We start from the raw sequence: 24,155 nt of genomic DNA, 5'->3' as shown, positions 1-24,155 counted from the left end.
GGCCTATGCTCTTCCACGAGGAGTAACAGGCGTAAGTTAGTAAGATCAACATCTACTTACCTACTTTTTTATTTACATTAATTACTTAATATTACAGATTAAGCTATCTTCCTTTTTGATATAGAATTTTAATGAGTATAATATAAATATAAAAGTATTTTCACCTCCATTCTAACCATAAATACAGATATTTAACAAATGCATTCAATTAATGCCTCATTATGTTATAATCTAATATATAGTAATATTCAAATATTATGTCTGCAAACTATTCAAGTAGCTTAGTTAGTTTATGAGGTTAGTAATAACAATAGAGAAAGGATTATGTAATGAGTAAGAAGTACAAACTAATAGTAAGATAAAAGATATAGTAGTGAATATTACGAATAATGATCAAAACAGTATATCTACAATTGAAGAACATCTGGAACTCGAAACAACTCTCAACTAACACCAAGGTAACAATTCTCAATTCGAATGTCAAGATGGTTTTGCTGTCTACTGGGTCGAAAACTTAGAGAACTGCGAAAGCAATCATTCAGAACATACAAATGTTTATTAACAACTGTCTGTGCAAAATACTTGGGATCTGTTGGCCAGACACTATCATCAACAACCTATTGTGTGAGAGAACAAACCAGATCCTAGAGAAGAAAGAAATCAGGAAGAATCTCTCTAAGTGGATAGGACACACATTGGGGAATGTACCCAACTATGTCATTTGCAAAATGTTAATCAATCATCTCAGACTTCACTGTTTCATCATTACTACAGCAATCATTCTCTTTTCTTCGATGTTCTTAACCTTCTGCTACCAGGCATTTCACTTTCGATTGATGATACATACTACTTATATCTGTTGACATCAGTAGCACACATCACAATATGATTGAATGGAGTCATATAGAGATCTCCTCAAATTCTTGCCAAATCATGAGAAGAGGTTATAGCTTATTCGTTGAGTATGTTATCTGGTAGCATGGTACATACTAATTCAATATTTTACGCAAATGCTTATTTAATGTTAGAATGGAATCTAACAACAATGTGACTAGAAAGAATATTGTTCACTCATAAATGTTGTTTTGATTCCAAGAAGGAAAATTTACAATAATCCATAACTGTTTGGGTAATCAATATTATAATTTCTAATCTTTTAGAGTGTTAACATAATTCTGTTCACTAAGCTCCCAAATGAAGTTTAGTCTAAATGACTTAACATAATGGTCTAGTTTCATTTGATATTAGATAGTTAAATGAAAGTAACAGGAAAAACTACACCTTAAATTCACTCGGTATTGTTTTACTTGAATCTTCCCATTGATGTTTAGGACTGTAATTGATCAGTCACTTATTGACACATGTGCATACTGTGCGTATTGCCTCGATATTGCCTTAATTTACAAGCATTCTAAGTAAAGATGGATAGTGGCTAGTAGTGGAATCCAATTTGATGCGCGTTTCGTCTTATTCAGGACTCGTCAATCGGATATATCTGCATCTCAGAGTTGATGTTCACTCTAGGACTCAAACCTAGTACCGTTCGCTCCAAACGCCATCACATTATCCACTTAACTACTGAATCCTGATAGTCATTTGCTTATGCGATGAGGTGAAATTTAAATTCTCCATGTAAATTGTTAAAGAAGTATAAAGTCATTGTAAAATTCAAATACATTTTATTATTAAAAATATGACAAGTGAACTATTTGGAACACAATCGATTCCTTCTGATTTGACATTGTAGTACACTATTGTTGTTGTTGGTGGTGGTATAATGAACTAATTGATTCACAGTAAAGATTATCTAATACAGAATTGATTATTCTTCATTAATGAATATTAAATCATCAATTTCAGATAATAATAAGTAAATTCAACATTAAGCTAAATCATCTGGTAAAATGACATGGCTTAAAATCGTTTGCAATGGTGCAGGTGCATACACTCTTTGTGTTCTCTCGAATTCTAATCTTCTGAATTCTTCATGTCCCTTTCTTTTCTCTCTTTCCAAATTTATTTCACTGGATTATACTCTTTGAATAACATCTCCAAACACTAATTTTCCTGATTACTGCTTATACTTCTACTACCTCTACCACCACGGGATTTTAATTGACAACTGAATCTTTGTGCTAATGTGGTATGGTAACTTGAACTGATGTACGTACGTGCGTACGTACGAAGTTCTACGTTGTTACTGACTGACTGATCTAGTAACAACATGTCTAACTACTAAATATCGATTTTTTTAATAGAAATGGGCCCACCTAACATTGTAAAACAGAAAAGTCTAATTAATGATGTTCTACTAATTATATTTACTTGTGTTAAGTGAAAATTCAAATGATAACAGTGAAATCAGTAGAAAAAGTAGTAAATAATGAAAATGTTTTCCATCGAATATTTCAATCTTTCCCTCTGTCCCTTTTGCTCACTCTCACTCTTTATTTATGTATAATTCTTTTATGGAAAAGAAAAGTATGACTTAATAAGAATAGAATCACTATTCCAAAATGTAATCAGAATGTTATGGCGCAAATATAAAGAAATTTGTATGTATATATATACGTTACTATATGACATAGAAACAAAATGAAAAAACACAACTAAATTGTAGTTTCTACAAAACAAAAATTCAATTTAAAATAGTTTCCATGACAAAAAGAAATCGATGAGTTACACACACACATACACACAGAGAGAATATAACAAACCCTTATATCATATACATGTTGATTACGTAATATATGTATACAAATATATTTATCTATATTTACTAAATATTTGATTATGGTGAAACAATTTAATGAATTATGATGTATTTTGTGAAGTATCATCAATCCATGGTACAACACAAATTGTTGTATTAGCATGATGTACAACATAATCACTAACACTACCCATAATAGTACGTTTTATTGCACCTAATCCACGACTACCAATAATAATTAAACATGTATTCATTTGTTCCGCTTTTTTAATAATTGATTCACCAATATGATTGACTGATTCATATAAAAATTGATATGTTAAATTATGTGCTAAACAATCTGTACTATAATCTTGTTCTAATTCACGTACACGTTTTACATTGACTTCAACAAGATTTGACCATTCATCACTTGGTATACTAATTGGATTCGATAATGATATAGTTGGTAATGAGACTGGTTCTACAGCATGATAGATTGTTATTGTATCATCTGGTCTTTGTAACCATTTTAAATAATATTGAAATGCTTTTTTTGAATGTTCAGAACCATCAACAGCGATTAGAACAGATCGTGATCCAATTATTGGAGGTTTTGAAAATCCTGATGGTCTTCTATTCATTATTATTATTTTAAATGAATTGAATCACAAATGAATAGTTTTAGTTTAACTTCCTTTAAATCTAATTCATTTATATAAATTAACAGTTGATATGCCCGCTTATTTGACCTTAAATTAAACTAGAATTCTATTGGTTAATAAATATATATAGACAATTTTCATTGGTTAATTATTTTTCTATTCAATTATTGGTTCAAATGATCATGTAATTAAAATCAAACTATTCCAATTATTAATGGATATATTTATATAGTTATTTAATTATTGGGAAATCAATTATTTTTTCTTCTCTACTAATTGATATGAACAGAGAAACAAGAAGTCTTGACAAACTACAGAAACTATTTGGGGGGGGGACGTTATTTTACTTCATTCAAAGCTTGTAAAACATTAACATTTATTCTTATCCTTAATCTAATCTACAAATCATAAGCTTTCGTTTGATGTATGATTCACTGTCGTAGACTTCTGTGTTCCAAAGCTATTGTAATTTAAATGTAATCTTTTGTACTCTATTTTTCTACTCTAATTCCCAGTTCTGAACATAATTCTATTTTCCTAATTATTGTACTTTATGGTCTGGTTAGTCATTTATTTATTCATGTATCTTTTTACACTGATCGGAAATCAGGAATCAGATAGGAATTGAGGATAAATCGAATAGTGTTCCAGTTGACTTGTCTTCTCTCAATTGTGTGCTTGTCAGTTAATCAGATGATAGAATAGTTTCCTTCTCTCTACCCCACTTCAGACTCATTTGTACTAGCCTCAACATTAAGCCGGTCAGCCTATCGCGTCAAGGTCTTAATCTAGATTAGACAAGTGGATAGACAGATCAAGAACGTAACACTCATCTATTAAGAAAAATTCATAAGAATAATGTGATCAATGAAAAAGAACCACAATAATGATTATTATTGTTGTTGATAATTAATTACGTTAGACTTCGATGGAGAATACTGATGAGAGGCTTGTGCTCCTCCATGAGGGAGCCGTTTGAAGCCCCTCTGGGGATACTGACGGTCCCAAGCTCAGATAAAGGAGGATGATTGGACATAGGGTAAGCGACCTCATCTATGTAGTTCGCCAAAAAAAACGCTAACCAGAAAAAATAATTCAGACCACTTAAACTGTATTCTAAGAGTTGGAAGGTCTTTATTTAGAAGAGGTATGATGTCTCATGACAACCAGATCAACCATTAATTTGGGCACATGGAATATTTGTACAATATGGGAGACTGGGAGAGTCATCCGAGTTGCTGCAGAAATGAAAAGATACAACTTGGATGGGCTTGTAATCAGTGAAACACATTTGACGCAGACTGGATAACAAAGACTAGCGTCAGGAGGGCTGTTGTTATACTCCGGTCATGAAGAAGAAAATGCTCCACATACACAAGGAGTTGCACTATAAGTAAGTACTTTAAAGCTGTTCATTACCCATTTATCTATCAATCAGTAGAATTTCATAGGACTAATTTCAATATTAATGCTATCAGTTATATTTTATCACTTAAACTCTGCCCTGAAAGTTAGGTTTTCATTTAAAAGTTGTAACGTCTCATGATGAGACACCTCAGCAGTGGGCATCCAAGATTATTATTTGAAACTTTGGATGGCATGGCTGAGTTGACAGCCATAGAACAGATATATTAAATCTTTGTTTTCTCATAGATCTTGAGTTTTATAATTATTTCATACTTTATATGCTAAGAATTCATCTTTTCTTATCTAATCTTTTCTAACATCACTGACATTGCTTCCTTTACTCTGATATTTGTCGTGATAATTCCAAATTGCTTTGTCCATATAATGTAGTAACTTGAACCCATTCATATACATCTCTGATCCTTATATTGATCTAATTCTATCGATCAACTTCATACTAGCTGATCACTTATTTGATGTCCAAGTCATGTTAATGGCTGTTCTAATCACAAGCTCAAAATTACAATACGACCACTGTGCTGAGTAATTTGATATGACAGATGTCTAGAGTCGATCAATTCAGGAAATGATAGATGGGCATATAGTTCTAAGTCATCTTAATCCCGTGCTTCCTGTCTTCGATCTGATGAAGCATTCTCACCTCTGCAATCCAATCATTTAATCAGTACTATTTTCACAGAGAATTTTTCAGCTTTATAGCATATTCTTATGAATTTACTTTAAGGATTACAACAATTACCATGTTCCTCTTTTGTGGTAAAAACTATCTTACAGAACTAATTCAGTCAGGATTTAATAAGGTGAAATCTTGGTTTCTGTACATAACCAACGACAGTGGATAACGAAGGAAATTCAATGTTTGATTGGAAAAAATATAAAGACAGTTCAGTGGAAAGAACTTTATTTCCAATGATATCAATTACAGAAGGTGCACTATAGTGACCATAGTGATTTGATGCGTCTTAGGACAATACTTAGTGTGGTAAAATATGGATCACTTAATTGACTCTTATCACGTAATCACACTGGAATTATTTTTCGAAATCTGGACAGTCGAACAGCTGGGATCAAAAGGAATTTGAAGCAAAAACGTGCGCACCATTGAGGCTTTTGAAATTCGGAAATATAAGCATGAACCCAACGCGCAATCTCTAATTCTTATTCAGCCCTAAAAAATCCCTACCAGTTTCTTTTTATTCGGTACTCAGTTGTCGCTAAACTGTTGTAACTTTTAATAATAATTATTCATTTATTTTTCATATCTGGACAATTATCTCTCGTACTTTACAACTGTAAGTGATTTACAACTTTTTCAACCTCCAGATTCATCATCACGAAACTTTCTTTGTGATGCTTGAAATCTTCGAACACTTTATGACATACTCTCATTCTCACCACATTCCAAGATATTTATCGAACCACCATAGATAAGATTGTAGAACTTTGGAAAATGACACTTAAAGAGAATAGTCTTGAATTATACAGATTGTTGACTATAAAATGGAGTGACTAATTCGGGAACATGTTGTAGCATCTTCCAACTACATCGCTACAAACACAGTTCCATCGTTATGATCAAATATGTGATCATTTGTAATCAACAATCACCGTGAATGTACCTTCCTATGTGTTCTGGTTAGCATAATATGTTTGAATGATTAATTGAAGTAAAAATCCACATGAATAAATACGGTAAAGAATAATCTAGCACGAATATGACAACAGACCTATCAGTCATCCTTGCTGTTATTGATCTGTGCTTCCGTTTTTCTAGTTGTATATGATTTCAAGTATCCTGTAACGGAACTGAAATTGTTCTTGTTTACACTACTCATTCTCAAACTTAACGTCCCAGTCTTCCTATTAAGGAAATACTGAGAGTAAACTGTTGTTTTGTCTATTATTCCAGAACGTTCATAACGCTGTACAAATGCATAAGTATTGACATAACGGGGAAATCCAAATATTTCTCAGTTACATTATACGGCCAGTGGCCGAGAATATACTACTACTAGACTAGGTACTCTAGTGATATGATATACACAGACTGGGACACGTTATAGTGGATACACGAGTAACAACCGAAAACAGAGTACCACAATATATAATGACGATACATTATTCAACACAATGACAAACCAATCTACGCCCAGTGAGTCCAGAGTAAAAATCAATAATTTGAAACAAATTGCACATCTAATAATGAGCGTCTATTAATGCACGTTCAATTGCCAATCATATCACGCATCGCTTACAGTTCTCATATCATTACTCTATGCTCAAAAGATTGATAACTATCATAATAAATATATCAATAACAATAGCGTATTCTAAAATAGTATCATCTATGTGTATTTTGCATGAATCTCTTGAAGCACAAAATCGATAACTTTGTTGTAAATGTCTGGTGAATAAATAATTGACGAATCATGTATCTTCAAACACTATACCCTTAGTTGTTTTGTGGATATTGCATTCTCCTTTTTCTTTACAACTTGATCGTTTTACAAATGTAAGAACCATCCTTCATCAATGTTCAATAAAAATGAAGTATTCAGTAATATTCCATTAATTTTGTCTATTAGCGTAATTTTTATTGATGATTTCATGAGCCGTCTATGCACGACTTCTGTGAACATGACACTATAGTACATCATAAATTATTAGATGAGAAACGTAAATAACGTGAAAATTAGCACTTGAAATGAAATTTGTTACAACGCTCGTGTTTTACTTCGTCTAATGTTATAACAGTTGGGTTTCCACGTTTACACTTATAGGAAGTTAATTTACCTTAAACGAATATCTATACTAGATTCCCTCCCAGTACATTAACACAACTCAGATCAAGAACATGTGATTAGCTTGACCACAACGCAAATATATTTCCACACCACCAACAACCCGACAATCAATAATAAGGGAGTAATAATAATAACTCATCTGACACACCTATCAGACTATCTACATGACCGACTAGGCAGACAACCAATCATCATCATTCTCACCCACATATCAAAATTCCCATCTAAAATCATCCTATAATATATATAATATTCATTCATTAAATGTATAAATATGTATCAGAAGGGGTTTTGTGGAGATTGTAGTAATTTCAATAGTTCAGATCATGAGTCAATTGAAGCTAGACCACCATGGGAAACCTGAAAGCACTGGACGGCCGTTTCGTTCTATTGTGCGACTCCTCAGAAGTGCACATCCACGGTCCCGCACCCCGGGATTCGAACCCAGGACCTATCAATTTCGCGCTAGGCACTTAACCGACTAGACCATTGAGCCGGCATCCATTGGTGTTAATGTCTAACTTCAACTAATCCACGAAATTGAGCGACACATCCACCATTGTCATCAGTGAGTTACTACCTTAAAGCTGACCCGGTTGAACTCCACTGTTCACTGCTTCTCACTAGAACTCCAGGATATATCTCTTGAAGTCAGTCACTAGTGAGCATATGTTAATTAGTATCAGAAGGGGTTTTGTGGAGATTGTCATAGTTCTTCTTATATGTGTTATTCCCCTGAAATATTGATGTGGATCTTATAATTATGGTTAGAATAATATATTAGTAAAAACTTATGAACTATTGATTCATTTGCCATTTGAAACAAACGACACTAGGTTCGAATCCCGCAAGAAATATCAAGCTTGTTATTTGAATTACATCCAGTTGGATAAAGCGTGGATTCTGCATTCTACTATTAACTATATTGATTATTATAGAAATCATAGTTTGTAAAGTCACATGAATTTAGATTTGATTTATTAAAATAACTAACTACTAAATGTTCTGTTTATTTTTTTTTGAATAAAAACTTGTTTCTGATAAGATAAAATTGTACCAAATGTAGTCACATGAGAAAGAATTCAGAGAGAGAAAAAACAACAACTAGGTGAGACTAAAATTTTATGAACGAACCAATCACCACCCAGTGATCAATCAATTGTGATTACATCTCAGTCCTACAGGAAGTCGGTCGCGGCTCGGATAGCTCAGTGGTAACGTCTTTAACTGTGAAGCTGGGAGCACCGGTCCCCCAAAATTACAGGTACAACACCTTGCTGACGAGTGCCAAGTAGCACGAAACCCAGGTCCTAGCTTTCCTGTCGACTACCTCCAACCATCATCTAGAGTTTTGACATTATGGTTGATGTCAATTCGTGATAACAACCCGAAATCTAATTCCTAAGCTTAATTTCTCACACAAGTTCATAACTCTCATTTAGTCCTGACTATTAAGTGAACACTCTTAAGGTCAGTCTAGCATCGCTCTCTCAAAAGTCGTCCATAAATGATAAGTCTCATCAAAAACTCAAATAGATTTTTTAAAAATTTATATAAAAATAAGAAACTATTCTATCTAGGCAAAAATAGAATCATTAGTAAATTGTATGGAATATAGGGTAATCGGGAATAAAAGGAATAGTATAGTAATATATACAATGGATAACAATTCTTATTACTGGTAGACATTAGGTAAAGAGAATTTCTTTACCATTTTGATTGTTCATTTATCTGAAACAAAAATGATCTCACCCTAATGAAAGAAATGATCTAATTTTGATTGTTTAGAATTCAATAATTGTTTGTTTGTAGAGATTCTTTTGATTTTTCGTTGATTTCTATCAACCTGTAGACAATAAAATAATCAGAAGGGGTTTTGTGGAGATTTTTAGAAATTTCACAAGTTGAAATCATGAGTCAATTGAAGCTAGACAACCATGGAAAACCTGGAAGCACCGTTGGATGTCGGCTCAGTGGTCTAGTTGGTTAAGCGCCTGGCGCGAGACTGATAGGTCCTGGATTCGGATCTCGCGGGGTGCGGGATCGTGGATGCGCACTGCTGAGGAGTCCCATACTATGATGAAACGGCCGTCCAGTTGTTTCAGGTTTCCAACGGTGGTCTAGCTTCAATTGACTCGTGATTTCAATCAGTGAAATTAAATAATCAACAATAATAATGATAAAAACATACGTCATAAATTATATGTTGTTTATCAGGTAAATGTAAATTAAAACCGTTTTAGAAATAACTAGAGAATTGTAGTACTGCAATATTGAAGATGAAAATTTCCAATTGACCAGGTTGAACTGTAGTCAGAGATTAAACAAGGAAAAAAGTCTATCCACATATTTTTACTTCTGTCACCAAGCCCATTGAACACGGTCAACCTACTGACTTCTTCCTTTGATGAGAAATTCAAATTTCAGGATTCTGATCGCTATTACATGTAACACATCAAATACACAATTAGGCAATACGGTATGAACTACATTGTTCGTAAGGGGACTAATGATAATATCAGGTCCCCATAAACCGAACTAGGTAATTGTTGAGTCTACCACTTATTAATTAAAAGTTGAGTATTCTAATTATAAAGTTACTGATCCATTAAGCATAAGACAGTCGAGTAGATAACCTGACTATCTATTTAGATTGAGATGTGTAGGTAGGTGCAGACTGCCTGGTTAGAGTTTGCGTGAATATGGTATTGCTGGGTGATATATCACAGAATCGGTGACAATGGTGTAAGTGGGCATATAGTTTTTGGTTGTCCTAGATCTCAACTTTCAAGATGGTACTATATTTCATACTTTATAAATTTATTCTTTCTTCTTAAATCATACTATGATTAGGCTTTTCTACTATCACTTCAAATGTTAGTACTACTATTTTGGGATACGACAACTCGAACCGATGAACATAGTGCTATCTGAAGTTTGTGCTGATGATGTCGTTCAGAAGAACGATGAAAGCTCCACGACCAAACCATCCAGCTCAGAGAACAAAACTCCACCAAAAACATAGTGCTAAGTTCTACATAACTTATGGATAACTGGTTACTTCAAATGTGTGCGCTATATATTTTGTGGCTTACGCATTCAGTAATTCGTTAAAATATAACCATCTGTATTAGAAAATAGTCTGTGACTGACCTTCAATTACCTTAGTAACAGAAATAAACAATGAAAAAAAACCTCCTCCCTATTTTTTTATGTTGATATTTTTCAACGATATTCCGGTATATAGAAAAGTAAAATTATCTTTTCCAGTAATCTCAGAACTAATATATCAGCTTACTTGTGAAATAATTAGGTCCAATTCCCTAGTTTATTGATTAAAGTCAAAAATAAATAATGAACATGAACACTTACTTCAGAATGTGATGATTTGGAGTTTTCAAAATGAGCAAATACCTGGAAATGACAAACAAAAATCTTGATCATTATTTCATCAAGTTCGAAATATTGTGAATGTGTACCGAAAAAAAATTGTACATTATGTCCCCGAAACCTGTGAGTAGAGATAATTACCAACTGGTCAACTAGATAAGAATTCCGGTATTTTGAACCATACTCTAAATTTGAGGGCTTAAGATATTACCCAGTTGTCTAAACAGATGCAGATGGATCGAAGTATTACCCTTAGGCCACAGCCCAATCACGCATAACATAAAATCGAGGTAGTTGGATGTTGATCTTACCACAACGGTTGGCACTTCAGTTGTTAGAGCGATCAATAGGAGCTTCTTGTAGACTTACAGGTGTGACTATGGAGATGTGTTCATGAGTAAAAAGTATAATTATATCTTGAGATCAAGTCGACAGTTGTCCTAAATAGTTTGAAATAACAGGACAGTAAAGAATAGAACGGACTTCAGTAAAAATCATAGCTTGGTAGATGTTTGAGCATACAGAATATGTATGAGGGTTAGTGAATGCTAGCCGAACAGTCTAAGCTAATAAAAGTTGAGTCGGGTTAGAAATTGCAGCTTGAGACTTAAAACTTAATGGAATCAACCAGGGGACTATCGTTTCACTTTGCTCTAACCACTAACACGTATCAAGAGTAAAAGTTCGTGACCGGTGATATGTTAAATTAGTTTAACACCGCAATATACACAGTCAGCTGTCATTCAAACTCAATGTAATTATTAGTCAACGACTAATAAGTAACTAATGGACGGAATTGCTTTCATCAAAATTTGTCTTAATTAACATTGAATGTTGAGTGGCAGTTGGGTGCGAGTTTTACTCCATTCGGGGACTCTCTAGCTGGATATGTGTGGATCCAAGCGATATCTAAATAGACTCTAAACTAGTACAGTTCAATCGAAATCGAAATGTTTGTTTATGGAAAGTGTAAACATAATGAAGTTTCTTTCTCGTAAATAGATAAAAACTGGTTATAAATTATGTAAAACACACACACATGCACAAATAAACATACAAACATAACTTGCCTTTCTAGTAGCAGTGGATATAGCCGAGTCGTTTAAATCTTCACGACTAACCCATCGACCGGAATTTAAACTAGGCGGCCAATCACAAGTAGCAGTAGTGGTATTAGAATTGTTTAAACACTCAGAAGGAATCGTTTTTTGTTGTTGTTGTTGTTCAACTTTCAACTCGAATACAATATACGTCATGTGTATATGGGAGAAAATATGTAGAACCTGAATGGGGAAGAGTTATCACAGTAAATGTGGGTAAATATAAACATAGAAACAAGAAAATTATTAGTTTAGATAAGATTTTATCGAAATATTCCACGTGACATTTATATATGACGAAAAACAGGATAGATTAGTGGAAATTATATGGATTGAAATTAAACCCATTAAGTGAAGAGAGATTAATTAGCTGGAAGACTCTCCCTACAGTTGTATATTAATGAACAAAAATAATGGAATAAGAACTTTTGTCTAAATTTGAACGAATAGTTTCACAATATTTGGGCGCCGAGTTAATGTGAGTGATTAAAGAGGAAGAATGGAAATGTAGTAATTCACATTGATTATAAAGATATCTATCTTTCAATTACTTTTGATTATATCAGGTTAGGTTTGAAGTGGTTTTGCTTAACTTATATAATAACGAATATCGACATGTTGTCCAACTGTTGTTTTCAGTCAACATAGTATGATGATAACTTAGATAAGACGAAGACGAAAAATCCAGCCCCAAATACGGTCGAAGGTGGAGTCTACTCTCCCCTTCAAACGCTCACATATGACTACGCGTATATAGCCACTGTCAGTCTATTTACCCATGTTTGACCTTCTATTTCCAATGTTTAACTATTGATAAGACATTTGTTATTGTATTTTATTATTCTTACTACTATCAGTACACCTATCTTTCTACTACGATTAACTTGTACTTTTATCAATTATGTACGGTGATGTAATCTATTTCATTGTAATTATTGGCCTAAATTGCCTTGATTGGTTTAACATTTTCGTATATTAGAATAAAGCCTCATAACGATCTAGTTGAAAACAATATTGTTCGCTTACATGTGTTGTTCAAATATATTGTAATCCTTTAATGATCAATTCAATTAATATATGATTGATGTACCTTATTTAAGTTGTACTATAATAAGACGAACTAACAAATTCTACTTATTTATATATTATTTTAACACATAGATATCGGTACAATGAGGCACCAAATACATATGCGTCACACAAATCTCATTTGATATGTGTGAGGGCTGTGATACTGCTCGGGTGCCCAAACCGGAGCAGGTGGTTTTCTTAGGGGGCCACTCCCCGAGCCTTCAACCTCAAGGTCTGATCCACAAGGCAGTGGAGCATCGTAAGGAGATGCAGTCCCATGGTAGCCGGTGACCAACAATTGGTTCATACGCCATTTGTTCCCTCAGGATACTGGAGCCCATGTGAACCATTGGTTTGGAACCCGGTTAAAGCGCCGGACATTCGCTTTTCGTCCTCTCAATTTCGTAAACAACACCCCCGCTACGAGAAGGCAGTGAGTAGGACTTCCCTGGAAGAGGCTATATACGCGTGGCCATGTGACAGCATTTCGAGAGGGAGAGAGAACTCTCCCCACTCTCGGCCGTACCAGGGCATTTGGGGGCACAAATTCTAATAGATATCTACAAATGATCATTGCAGTAATCAAACACATTTGTTACCTCAGGTACAACTTCGACTTTATAGATTATTTTTTGAAACTATATGAGAGAAAAAAAAGCAAAACTCTGCCGTAGTAGTAGTAGTAAATGGAACTGGACTCGAACCTGTAGCCCAATAGATTTTGAAGTTTAATTTCCAATTCTAAAACAACTTCACGATACATCTGTATTAGAATTAAATTTAACATTTTAAAGTTTAATGTTATTTTGTCCTAGAGACAAAACAACTCTCTGATTGTTGAAAGTTATTTTTAAACATCAATACACAGTTAACACACACCTAACTTTAAACGAAGTGAATGAAAACATTTTCTCACTTCTAAAAGTTCATTTCCCGACCGTTGTTGCTACCTTGACGTGGAGGTCGGGCTTGCCTATCGTGATGGTCCAATCGAGCTATACTGGCTGGAACAACCGTTCCTCAAGGTCCTACCATGTCAGACAGGTCGGTTGAAGAGCAGTAAGACTAAAAGTAACAAACCCAAGGTCCGAAGGCAAAGTCGTACTGCTGACTATACAGAGTTGTGAAAGCAGTAAGGTGTTTCCTTCAGACAACCAGCATGACAGCGTTGCTGCCTTCCCACAAGGAAGGGTGGGGTTAGAAAAGGTCGACCCTAAAAATGCACACCTTGCCTTATCCCACGGATACCCGTCCTCGGCGGTAAGGTCCCAAAAAGTACGGAGCTAATATAAAAAGTACTCAGAAAAAGGTCGTGTGTGACAGACTTCAAGCAGTTGTTCCTTGGGCACTGCGGTCACGCTCTCAGATACCTTAGAAATATTGCTCGCATCTTCTGGGATCACTGAGTAAGTAATAGTGAGGTTAGATGCAGGGTATTAGGTTATGATGGTAAATCAGTTGATGAGGTTGTTAATCTTCATCGACTGAGATGGTTGGGCCACGTGTTACGTATGCCTGAACACCGATTACCACGTCGTGCAATGCTAACCGGTGTTCGGGATGGTTGGAAGAAAGTAAGGGGTGGCCAAACCAAAACGTGGCATCAGTGCTTGAAGTCACTAACTTCTAGTCTGAGCCATGTTGGTAGATGCAGACTACTTGGTTGGGGTCCGTGTGACAATCGTAACCAATGGTTGGAGACTCTGTGTGACATGGCTCAGAATCGATCACAATGGCGTAGGTGTATACACTCTCTGTCTTCCCTTAAACCAAGAGATTAAAATCACTTCATATCTTTCTTTCTGTACTATATCCTTACATGCAATCTTTCTTTTATATATTACCACCATTGACTTAACCACTCCTATGAATCCGGTGTTCATTTTGTTGTGCTAATGCGGTATGGCAACTTGGACCGATGCATATATGTGCCTGGTCCTACGTTGTAACTGACTGAAAAGTTCATTTACTGGAAATTTACATTTCTCCATTATTTTTACAATCCAAATCTGATCACCTAGTAAAAATAACTTAAATTAAGATCTATTACGAACTATTCATGTCAATAAGTAGGCTGGTGATTCATCGCTTTAAACAACAGTTACAACTAAATTTAAGGGAACTTTTTTAAATCTTTAGATGAAGAAACGCTTTTATAAAATAAAATGAAATGGTTAATATAATGATAGGTTGAATTAAGAGGCAATAAGTTGGAACTTGCGTCAAACGAGAAGATATGAAGAATATCAACAAAGAATTGCTGGTACTATGCATGAATTAAGTGGTTGAAAGTAATCGGCAGGATACGTTAATACTAGATATAGTGTTCATTAGAACTCAAGTTTTAGAATTATGGTGAAATGAATATAATTTCAGACAGGAGAAACGATTATCTACTATCAGTCTGTTTTAAACAACAAGGGATCTAACACGAAAAAATGTATCAGTTCAAGTGATCACATTTTCATGATTATGACACCAATTCCAACAACGTAGTCAGTGTATACACCAACATACTTCAGAGTAACAGTTGACTACTTCATGAATTCATAGTTTGACCACCTCGAGCTTTCTTCCAACCTATTCTTACATCAACCAACGCTATAAATCGGAGGTAGGCAATGATTGAATGCATGTGTAATACTACGAAATTAAAACTCATGATTTCTTAATCACCGTTATATCTTATATTTTACTGTGATTAATATATCTGCAAAAAGCTATAAAATATATCATACCTCTCCAATAGGTTTCACATTTAATTCATTAATTGAAGTTATATTCAGTGAGGAATTCAACGCATTTGTAATTCGATCAATAACTAAAGGAATAAATGATTGTTGAATTTCACTCGTCAATTTGTCATCTTCAATGGTGTAACTTGGAAATTCCCATAAACCAGCCAAAAGACCTGAGAATTCATGCATAAGAATGTTTATTTGTTTAAGATTTCTATTGTTAATATAAGTACACATATTAAATTTGTAAAAAAAACTATGAATCGAATTGTATCTCTAGAGATGATCTCTGTTTATGATGGTTAGAAGAGTTCGATCCTGAAAATAATACACCTCAATTTGTGCACGGATGATTGCCGTCCCCGACGGTAACGCCATGATATTGTAGAGTAAACAAAACAAAACCTAGTCATAAAATGGTCGGGTACCACCCTGGCTCAAGCAGCTATCTCTTAGGCTTTATTGTCACTCCCTAAGGTCATGAAGGCTACCAGTCAGGGGTAACATATATTCACAGGTTTCCAAAATGTGATATAAGATAGCTTTACAGTCAAACCTACTACGTAAGTTGATGCCTTAAGCAATTATTATAATTACTGACCAATCTGAAAAATTTACAACTATCCTAATCACTACATCAAAGTAGCAACTTCAGAGTATATTCAATAAGGTAACGAGAAAATTATAAAAGCTTTTCTTCCATTGCAACAGTTATTAGTTATAAAGATATCGATTGTGGAATACAAGATGCTATATCCTAGCACAAACCAATACGCAACAAGGACGAGAACGTTGACCGGTTGGTTCGGTACTAACAAGACCCGAACAAAGAGCAAGAACACAAAACATGTGATCACTAGTCCAAAATCGTTATGTATATCCTGGAAGTTACTATTCTGTATTATCATTATTATTATTATTTGAACACATAAATATTGGTACAAGGAGGCACCAAATATATATGCGCCACACAAAACAATCGGAATGGGATGAGAAAAAAGAAGGTAAGGAGCGTATAAAAAAAGAACAATAACTGTGGTGTGTGCTGCTTATATTGGCCTAAGTAGTATATGGTGTTAGTCATGAACAGAAGGTCTGGCAGTAGAGAGACAAGAGGATCGAACAGCAAAGAATGGAAATAGGATTCAATTTGTATAAAAATGCAAGAACAATGAAGTGTGAGTCATTTTGAGACAATTGGTGGACATTTTGCAAATTAAGCATTTACCTTACGATTGTTAGATTTTATTAACAAGTTCTGTGACTTTGTGTTAAATACATTCGATTGTCCCCACTGGTGTTCTTGTCCACTACATAACGACCACAGATTAGTGTAAGGTAGTGTAATAATGATAATAATAATAATAATAATAATAATAATAAAGGGGGAAACGGAAAGGTACAATCAGAATTCTTTCAGTTGAGGAAGAAACAACCATTTTTAATGAAGAAAGTAAAAGAAGGTTACAGCAGGATCGCCACTGGCTTCTATTCTGAGCCTTATCCGATAACGTCTCTAACTACTGTGTTGCACCATCTCTAGGACCCCAGCCAGGGAGTCGTGAAGGACCAACACAGGCCAGTCCTTTGCAGATTTCTTTCATACCACGACACCATGTCATACACTGACCACCTCCCCGCTTTTTCCAACCAGTCCCAGAGTCGGCAAATAATGCACGACATGGAATTCTCTGGGACGACATTCGTAGAACATGTCCAAGCCACCGAAGTCGGTGTTTCAAGATGGTGACACCGATTGCATTATCGTCTCTGTGCCCGAACACACGATGCCGAACCTCTGTATTACTAACATGGTGTTGCCACTGGATGTCAGCAATCCTTCGGAGACAACGATGATCAAACACAGAGTCGTCCAACGTCCTCGACTCGGAGAGGCCAGGTTTCACAAGCATAGAGCAGAACTGCTCTCACCGACGCGTTGTAGATCCGACCTTTCACAGACAGACTAACATCACGAAGGGACCGAAGATGGTCCAGATTGGCATAAGCCGCTCTGGCTTTCACTATACGTGCATTGATCTCATCACTCACGCCACCAGCACTACTTATTCCCTTAGTCATCGTTCGGATGTAACACAAGACAATATTGATGAGTTTTAAAAAGGACACATTTTGTAATTGATCAGTAAATTGAGAAATTTAACCTCATCAAGTAAGCTATAAGTGACAGGAAATCATACAAATTCATGCAACTCTGCACAAGTCCCCAAATCAGATCAAATATAAATATAAATACCAGAGTACAAGAAGTAGTCATCGTATCAATAATAGTAGAAAACATTAGGTGTAGACAACATGATTCGAAAAGGAATGAAGAAATTGTGGGATACAAAGTATAAGTATTATAGGTAAAAGAGTGAGTGCATCTACGTCACTGAGATGGATTCTGATCCACGTTAACTAATTGCTACGAATGTCGCGCTGATAGCAACAAGGTGATTTGTACATGCCTGCCTGCCTACCTACCTACCTACACAGGTCAGTTCAACAGTCAGTGACTTGATAAATTTACGTCGCATCTTAGTTTGAGAGCGCCTAACTCACTTCCAACCTCTTACAACAGCAAACACTAACAATAGACTAAGGAATTATATACCAACATACTACAAGAAAGAATTACGTGAGGAATATAGGGAGGGAAAAAAAATTGAATCATTTAACAAATACATACCTGTTTTAGGTCGTTGTAAAAGCAGGTAGTAATTTTTTAGTGCTTCATTCTCTTTTCTCGAAGTATGTGTGATTAGAATAACTGTATTTTGTTTACGAGGTTCACGTTTGCTAAGTTTCACAGGATAATTCATTACTCCAAGACTATATAAGAATAATGATAAATAAATCAGAACACATGTAAACGAACAAAAATCTTTTCAATGACCCTTCAAGAAAGTCAACGATAAACTAGATCTATACAGACATTAGATAGACAAAACACTCATCATAGGTTACGATATCAACAAAAAGAAATCCTAAACCAGCTTGACATGGTGTGTTCGGCAATCACTTTCACTTGAGAGGATGAGTATGAGAATACATTAAATTACCATGGCATTTCATTTGGTAGACAGGACGACAGTTTGTTAGACAGAAGGGTGTATAGAGAGAGCGCTTCTGGGTGTTGAGATACAGACTTCCGTAGCCAGATATCTACCCACTACAAAAGTAATCTGGTTAGATACTTTACAAAAGGGATAAAAAGAAGATCTGTCCAGATGAAGCCATAAGTAAGGACTTGAAGCTTTCAATAACACTCTGATGGAAATGGGCTACTTACCAAGTTTTTTAGAACATATGTAAACAGGAAGAAAAGCTGGAAATATAGACCGCTCGAAGGAAATTTTAGTCTAACTACAGTTCAACGAGAATGTAGATAGTGACGTTTTGTACAGTAGATTAGTGAGTACAGTTAGGATAACAACTAAACTTACGTTAGCATTTCCTAGTTAACCGGTGATGTTCACTCAAACATGGAACAATTTACATGGATTTGCTTTTTTGATATGTATCAAAAAATTTATCTGCTCTTGAGATAGCTATATTAGACGTACTAACGAATGTGTGAACATTTCTTATAATTATTTGGAAAGGATCAAACAAAGACTTTATTTATCACGTTTGGCCATGATCTTGTGGTGATCCAACAGATACTATCGTCATTTCCTAATGAATTTCGATCCCATCTCCTATATATAGAGCTATAAGGATCCGAACCCATAACCCTAGTTCATATGCTCAAAAGAAATTCGTGACACCCTGTCCCTTCCTTGGTCAGATATGACTTCATAAACGACCTAATTAACTTTCCTTTATATCATGTATTTGTTTGTCATTTCTCGCCTCTTCCGGTCTATATCCTTCACTATCTAATTATTTAAACTTCATTGCGAAATTTCAGTGTTTCGTCTTTTTTTTAAGTTTGTTCATCTAAGCTTGACCTACTTTTTAGGTTGAATTAATGATTAGAACTTTTGTTATTTTATTATTATCATTACTATAAGTACTCCTGACTTATTACTATCAATTTGTACCTTTCACTTATGACATATAGTTAAGAAATTGTAGCAATGGTCTTATTAATTCCCTTGATTGGTTTGGTGTTTTCATATATCCATATAAATATCGCTGTATAAATGGAGAGGCTTCGTGAAAGAGACGATCTGACTAAAAACAATGTTATTCGCTTCTATGTTATTCTACATGGATTATCAATCCTGATGAGCGATCTATGCTCCTTCACAAGAGGTAACAGACGTAAGTAATATGGATTATCACCATTTATTTAAACACATAAACACTGATACAGTTGGCAACAAAATATTTATGGCGCAACACAAATTATTGAATTTGTGTACGGTCTGAGCTACTATCTAGGTGCTCAAACAAAAGCAGGTGGTTTTCTTGGGGTGCTACTACTCCATATGTTTTCGACTCAGCGACTTAATACACATGACAGTGATACAATGTTAGAAGATTCGGTCTTATATTAGGCAGTGACCAAGATTAGGTTCCTATGACGTTTATTCCTTTAGGATTCTGTATCACACGTGCACCATAGATTTAGAATCAGGGTTTTCCAACTTTTCTAGGAAAGTCGTCCGTGACCCAGGAATCTGGTTTAAGAGTTGAATGTTCGCTTATGTTTCTTCCAATTTCGGAATCAACACTTGTTCCTCCAGAAGAGAATGAGAAGGACTTTACTGACAGTGGATATATACGCGTCGTCATATGATAGATAGCATTTAAAGGGAAACGTGGACTATTTCGAAGGAAGGATGAGAGGTTGGACAAATCGTTTCTGCACGCAAAGTTCAGGCTTGAGTTCATGGATCGCCGATGCCTTAGAAGTGCATAAAATATTGATTCAGCCCCCCTTCGATCCAATTCCTTTGACTCTGTAGATTACTTTAAAAGAAAAGTCCTTTGAAGCGATGTGTCCACAGTTAATATTAAATGCTCATGTATCGAACTAGTAATTGTTCTGCATTCTCCTTTTAAGAGCTAAGCCGGATAGTGTCCCGAGATGCGTTTGGACAGCGATCGCTTTGTGCGGCCTATGTGACGTGCCCCACATGAGCAAGTAAATTTGTAGATACACATTGATGTGGCCCAAAGCCGAAGTTTATTCTTAACACATCCCCGAATGGTAGGTCGGATGGAGGAAACAATTCGGAGCTTAGCTGCGTAGAATGTTTTATTCAACGATTTTGAAACCCGTTTATTTAAGATTTCAGCAGCCGTGTCTCCTTTAAATTCCATATTCATAAATAGAGTTTTCTTCTCTACTGTCGATGCTTTGTCATGAAGTCTAGGTGCCAAGTTTCTATCGATGAATCTCGGTGGATAACCATTTTTGATGAGGATCTGTCGAAGATAAAATAGTTCCCCATCTATTGTGTCATCGGAACAAATTCGCCTGATCCTTGAGGATAAAGAATGAATTAAGTTCCTTTCTCTACTTAATGGAACCCAACTATGGAAGTTCGTGTATTGTCCATTCCAAGTGGGTTTTCTATGTATCGATCTCTGTAAAAAACCGTCAGGCATTCTTTTTAAATGGATATCAAGAAAATGAAATTCATGGTTTGTCTCTGCTTCTAAGGTAAATTGAATTGATGGGTGACAATTATTGAAAATATTCAAGATTTCGTTGAGGTCCATGTCTTCTTCACAAATAATGAAAGTGTCATCCATATATCTTTTATCTGAATGAAATCTCAATTATTGATCAAAGCATCGAATTTTCCAGATTGGCCATGAAACAATCAGCCAAGAGAGGGCCCAATGGAGAACCCATTGCAACTCCATCTATTTGTTTATAGAAAACATCATTAAATCTAAATTGCACGTTGAGCGTACATCGTAGAATTAGTTCTTTAAAATAATGTTTTGGGATACACATATCAAGATTATTGTTTTCAATATAGTCACATAGAAAACCAATAGTTTCTGTGTGAGGAACATTTGTAATGATGTTTTCTATAAACAAATAGATGGAGTTGCAATGGGTTCTCCATTGGGCCCTCTCTTGGCTGATTGTTTCATGGCCAATCTGGAAAATTCGATGCTTTGATCAATAATTGAGATTTCATTCAGATAAAAGATATATGGATGACACTTTCATTATTTGTGAAGAAGACATGGACCTCAACGAAATCTTGAATATTTTCAATAATTGTCACCCATCAATTCAATTTACCTTAGAAGCAGAGACAAACCATGAATTTCATTTTCTTGATATCCATTTAAAAAGAATGCCTGACGGTTTTTTACAGAGATCGATACATAGAAAACCCACTTGGAATGGACAATACACGAACTTCCATAGTTGGGTTCCATTAAGTAGAGAAAGGAACTTAATTCATTCTTTATCCTCAAGGATCAGGCGAATTTGTTCCGATGACACAATAGATGGGGAACTATTTTATCTTCGACAGATCCTCATCAAAAATGGTTATCCACCGAGATTCATCGATAGAAACTTGGCACCTAGACTTCATGACAAAGCATCGACAGTAGAGAAGAAAACTCTATTTATGAATATGGAATTTAAAGGAGACACGGCTGCTGAAATCTTAAATAAACGGGTTTCAAAATCGTTGAATAAAACATTCTACGCAGCTAAGCTCCGAATTGTTTCCTCCATCAGACCTACCATTCGGGGATGTGTTAAGGATAAACTTCGGCTTTGGGCCACATCAATGTGTATCTACAAATTTACTTGCTCATGTGGGGCACGTCACATAGGCCGCACAAAGCGATCGCTGTCCAAACGCATCTCGGGACACTATCCGGCTTAGCTCTTAAAAGGAGAATGCAGAACAATTACTAGTTCGATACATGAGCATTTAATATTAACTGTGGACACATCGCTTCAAAGGACTTTTCTTTTAAAGTAATCTACAGAGTCAAAGGAATTGGATCGAAGGGGGGCTGAATCAATATTTTATGCACTTCTAAGGCATCGGCGATCCATGAACTCAAGCCTGAACTTTGCGTGCAGAAACGATTTGCCCAACCTCTCATCCTTACTTGACCCTAGTTCCTTTGATGGATATGTTTCTGGGTTTTCTTTTCTCCTTGTTTTTTTGCACTTTTATTTGATTATTATTGAATTTTTTTCAATTACTGTTTTGCATTTTTATTATGACCTTTGTTGTTTGTCGCTTTTCTTCATATCTGTCAATTGGACTATTATTTGACCCATATATTATTTTCTTCCTTACCCCTTGATTAGTACGTAACCTCATTTGTTATTTATTCTTGAATCCATTTTTGTGATGCAGTCTTTTCTATCCTTCTACAGACATATATTTTCCATATAACTATATATACGAATGTACAGCTTAAGTAAATGATTTCGTCAAAAAGAACATTTTTTCGCTGAATTCGCTTTTCATATATATATATAGTAGACTAGATGGGATTCTATAGTGAAACGACGAAGATGTATGATAGATCAATCGCCTTGATTCAGTTTATCCACCAGAAGATCACTATCAACTGGGTGCGTTAAGATAGAGCTATACTTCGTCGCTGGTTAAATTACTTAGTGATTCGCCCTCTAATAACATCATGGGAATTTTGTAAAGATATTGATAAGTCTTCGACGAAACATTACATTATTATTTCTCACACTTCATGTTATCTATATTTATTCTGACTATTGATCATTTAGTTACAATTGACACATAAACTGAGTTAAAGAAACACTACACACAAGACATTTCAACACTGACAACTTTATTCTATTCTGTCGATAATGAGATGGTCGAGAAGATTTATAACTCAGGTGGATGATTTTGATGGAGTTTTATTCTCTGAGCTGTATGGTTTGGTCGTGAAGATTTTATCGTTATTCTGAACGACATCATCAGCACAAACTTCAGGTAGAAGTGAAGTGTTCGAATTTCTCCACACATGGTTCACAGCTGGTTCTGTAGACGTTGATCTTGACTGGTTACTGTTGATCCAATTTATCAACCAATCAGAAAAACTATGGACAAATGTAAGACCAAAACCAACTGACTTATGATCTTAACCATTGAAATTACTACAATCTCCACAAAAACCCATCTGATATTAATGAGATATAACCAAAATAAAGAAGTAATCAATGACAGGTTTAAGGTCAAGATGTAAATTATGCAAATCAAAGCAACAAACAGTAAATATATTACCTTTTTTGATAAACACTACTATTAATACACAAATGACAATCTTCAAGATCAGTTGAAATGTAATCACTT

At 35.0% G+C, this 24,155-nt stretch overlaps 2 protein-coding genes across 2 annotated transcripts; both read right to left on the bottom strand.

Moving 5' to 3' along the window:
- Nucleotides 1-1,662: 1,662 nt before the first annotated feature.
- MS3_00005922 (uncharacterized protein) lies at nucleotides 1,663-3,336 on the bottom strand (the record flags this gene model as incomplete). Its single annotated transcript, XM_012937495.2, has 1 exon — nucleotides 1,663-3,336. The coding sequence occupies one exon, from the start codon at nucleotides 3,334-3,336 to the stop codon at nucleotides 2,815-2,817; it is 522 nt and encodes a 173-aa protein (XP_012792949.1). The 3' UTR covers nucleotides 1,663-2,814.
- A 5,417-nt stretch (nucleotides 3,337-8,753) lies between these two features.
- Nucleotides 8,754-21,762, bottom strand: MS3_00005921 (uncharacterized protein). Its single transcript, XM_051214014.1, has 4 exons — nucleotides 18,581-21,762; nucleotides 15,889-16,061; nucleotides 12,050-12,262; nucleotides 8,754-11,003 (listed from the first exon to the last, which is right to left on the bottom strand). The coding sequence occupies exon 1, from the start codon at nucleotides 21,598-21,600 to the stop codon at nucleotides 20,908-20,910; it is 693 nt and encodes a 230-aa protein (XP_051070040.1). The 5' UTR covers nucleotides 21,601-21,762; the 3' UTR covers nucleotides 8,754-11,003; nucleotides 12,050-12,262; nucleotides 15,889-16,061; nucleotides 18,581-20,907.
- Nucleotides 21,763-24,155: the final 2,393 nt, after the last annotated feature.

This window comes from Schistosoma haematobium, chromosome 3 (genome assembly GCF_000699445.3).
Source record: "Schistosoma haematobium chromosome 3, whole genome shotgun sequence".
NCBI lineage: Eukaryota > Metazoa > Platyhelminthes > Trematoda > Strigeidida > Schistosomatidae > Schistosoma > Schistosoma haematobium.
The sequence above is the reverse complement of the archived record's forward strand: the minus strand, read 5'-3'. Positions and strand labels throughout refer to the sequence as shown.

Coding starts and splice junctions, on each gene's coding strand:
- MS3_00005921 (XM_051214014.1), bottom strand. CDS start 21,600: ATGGATGACACTTTCATTATTTGTGAAGAAGACATGGACCTCAACGAA.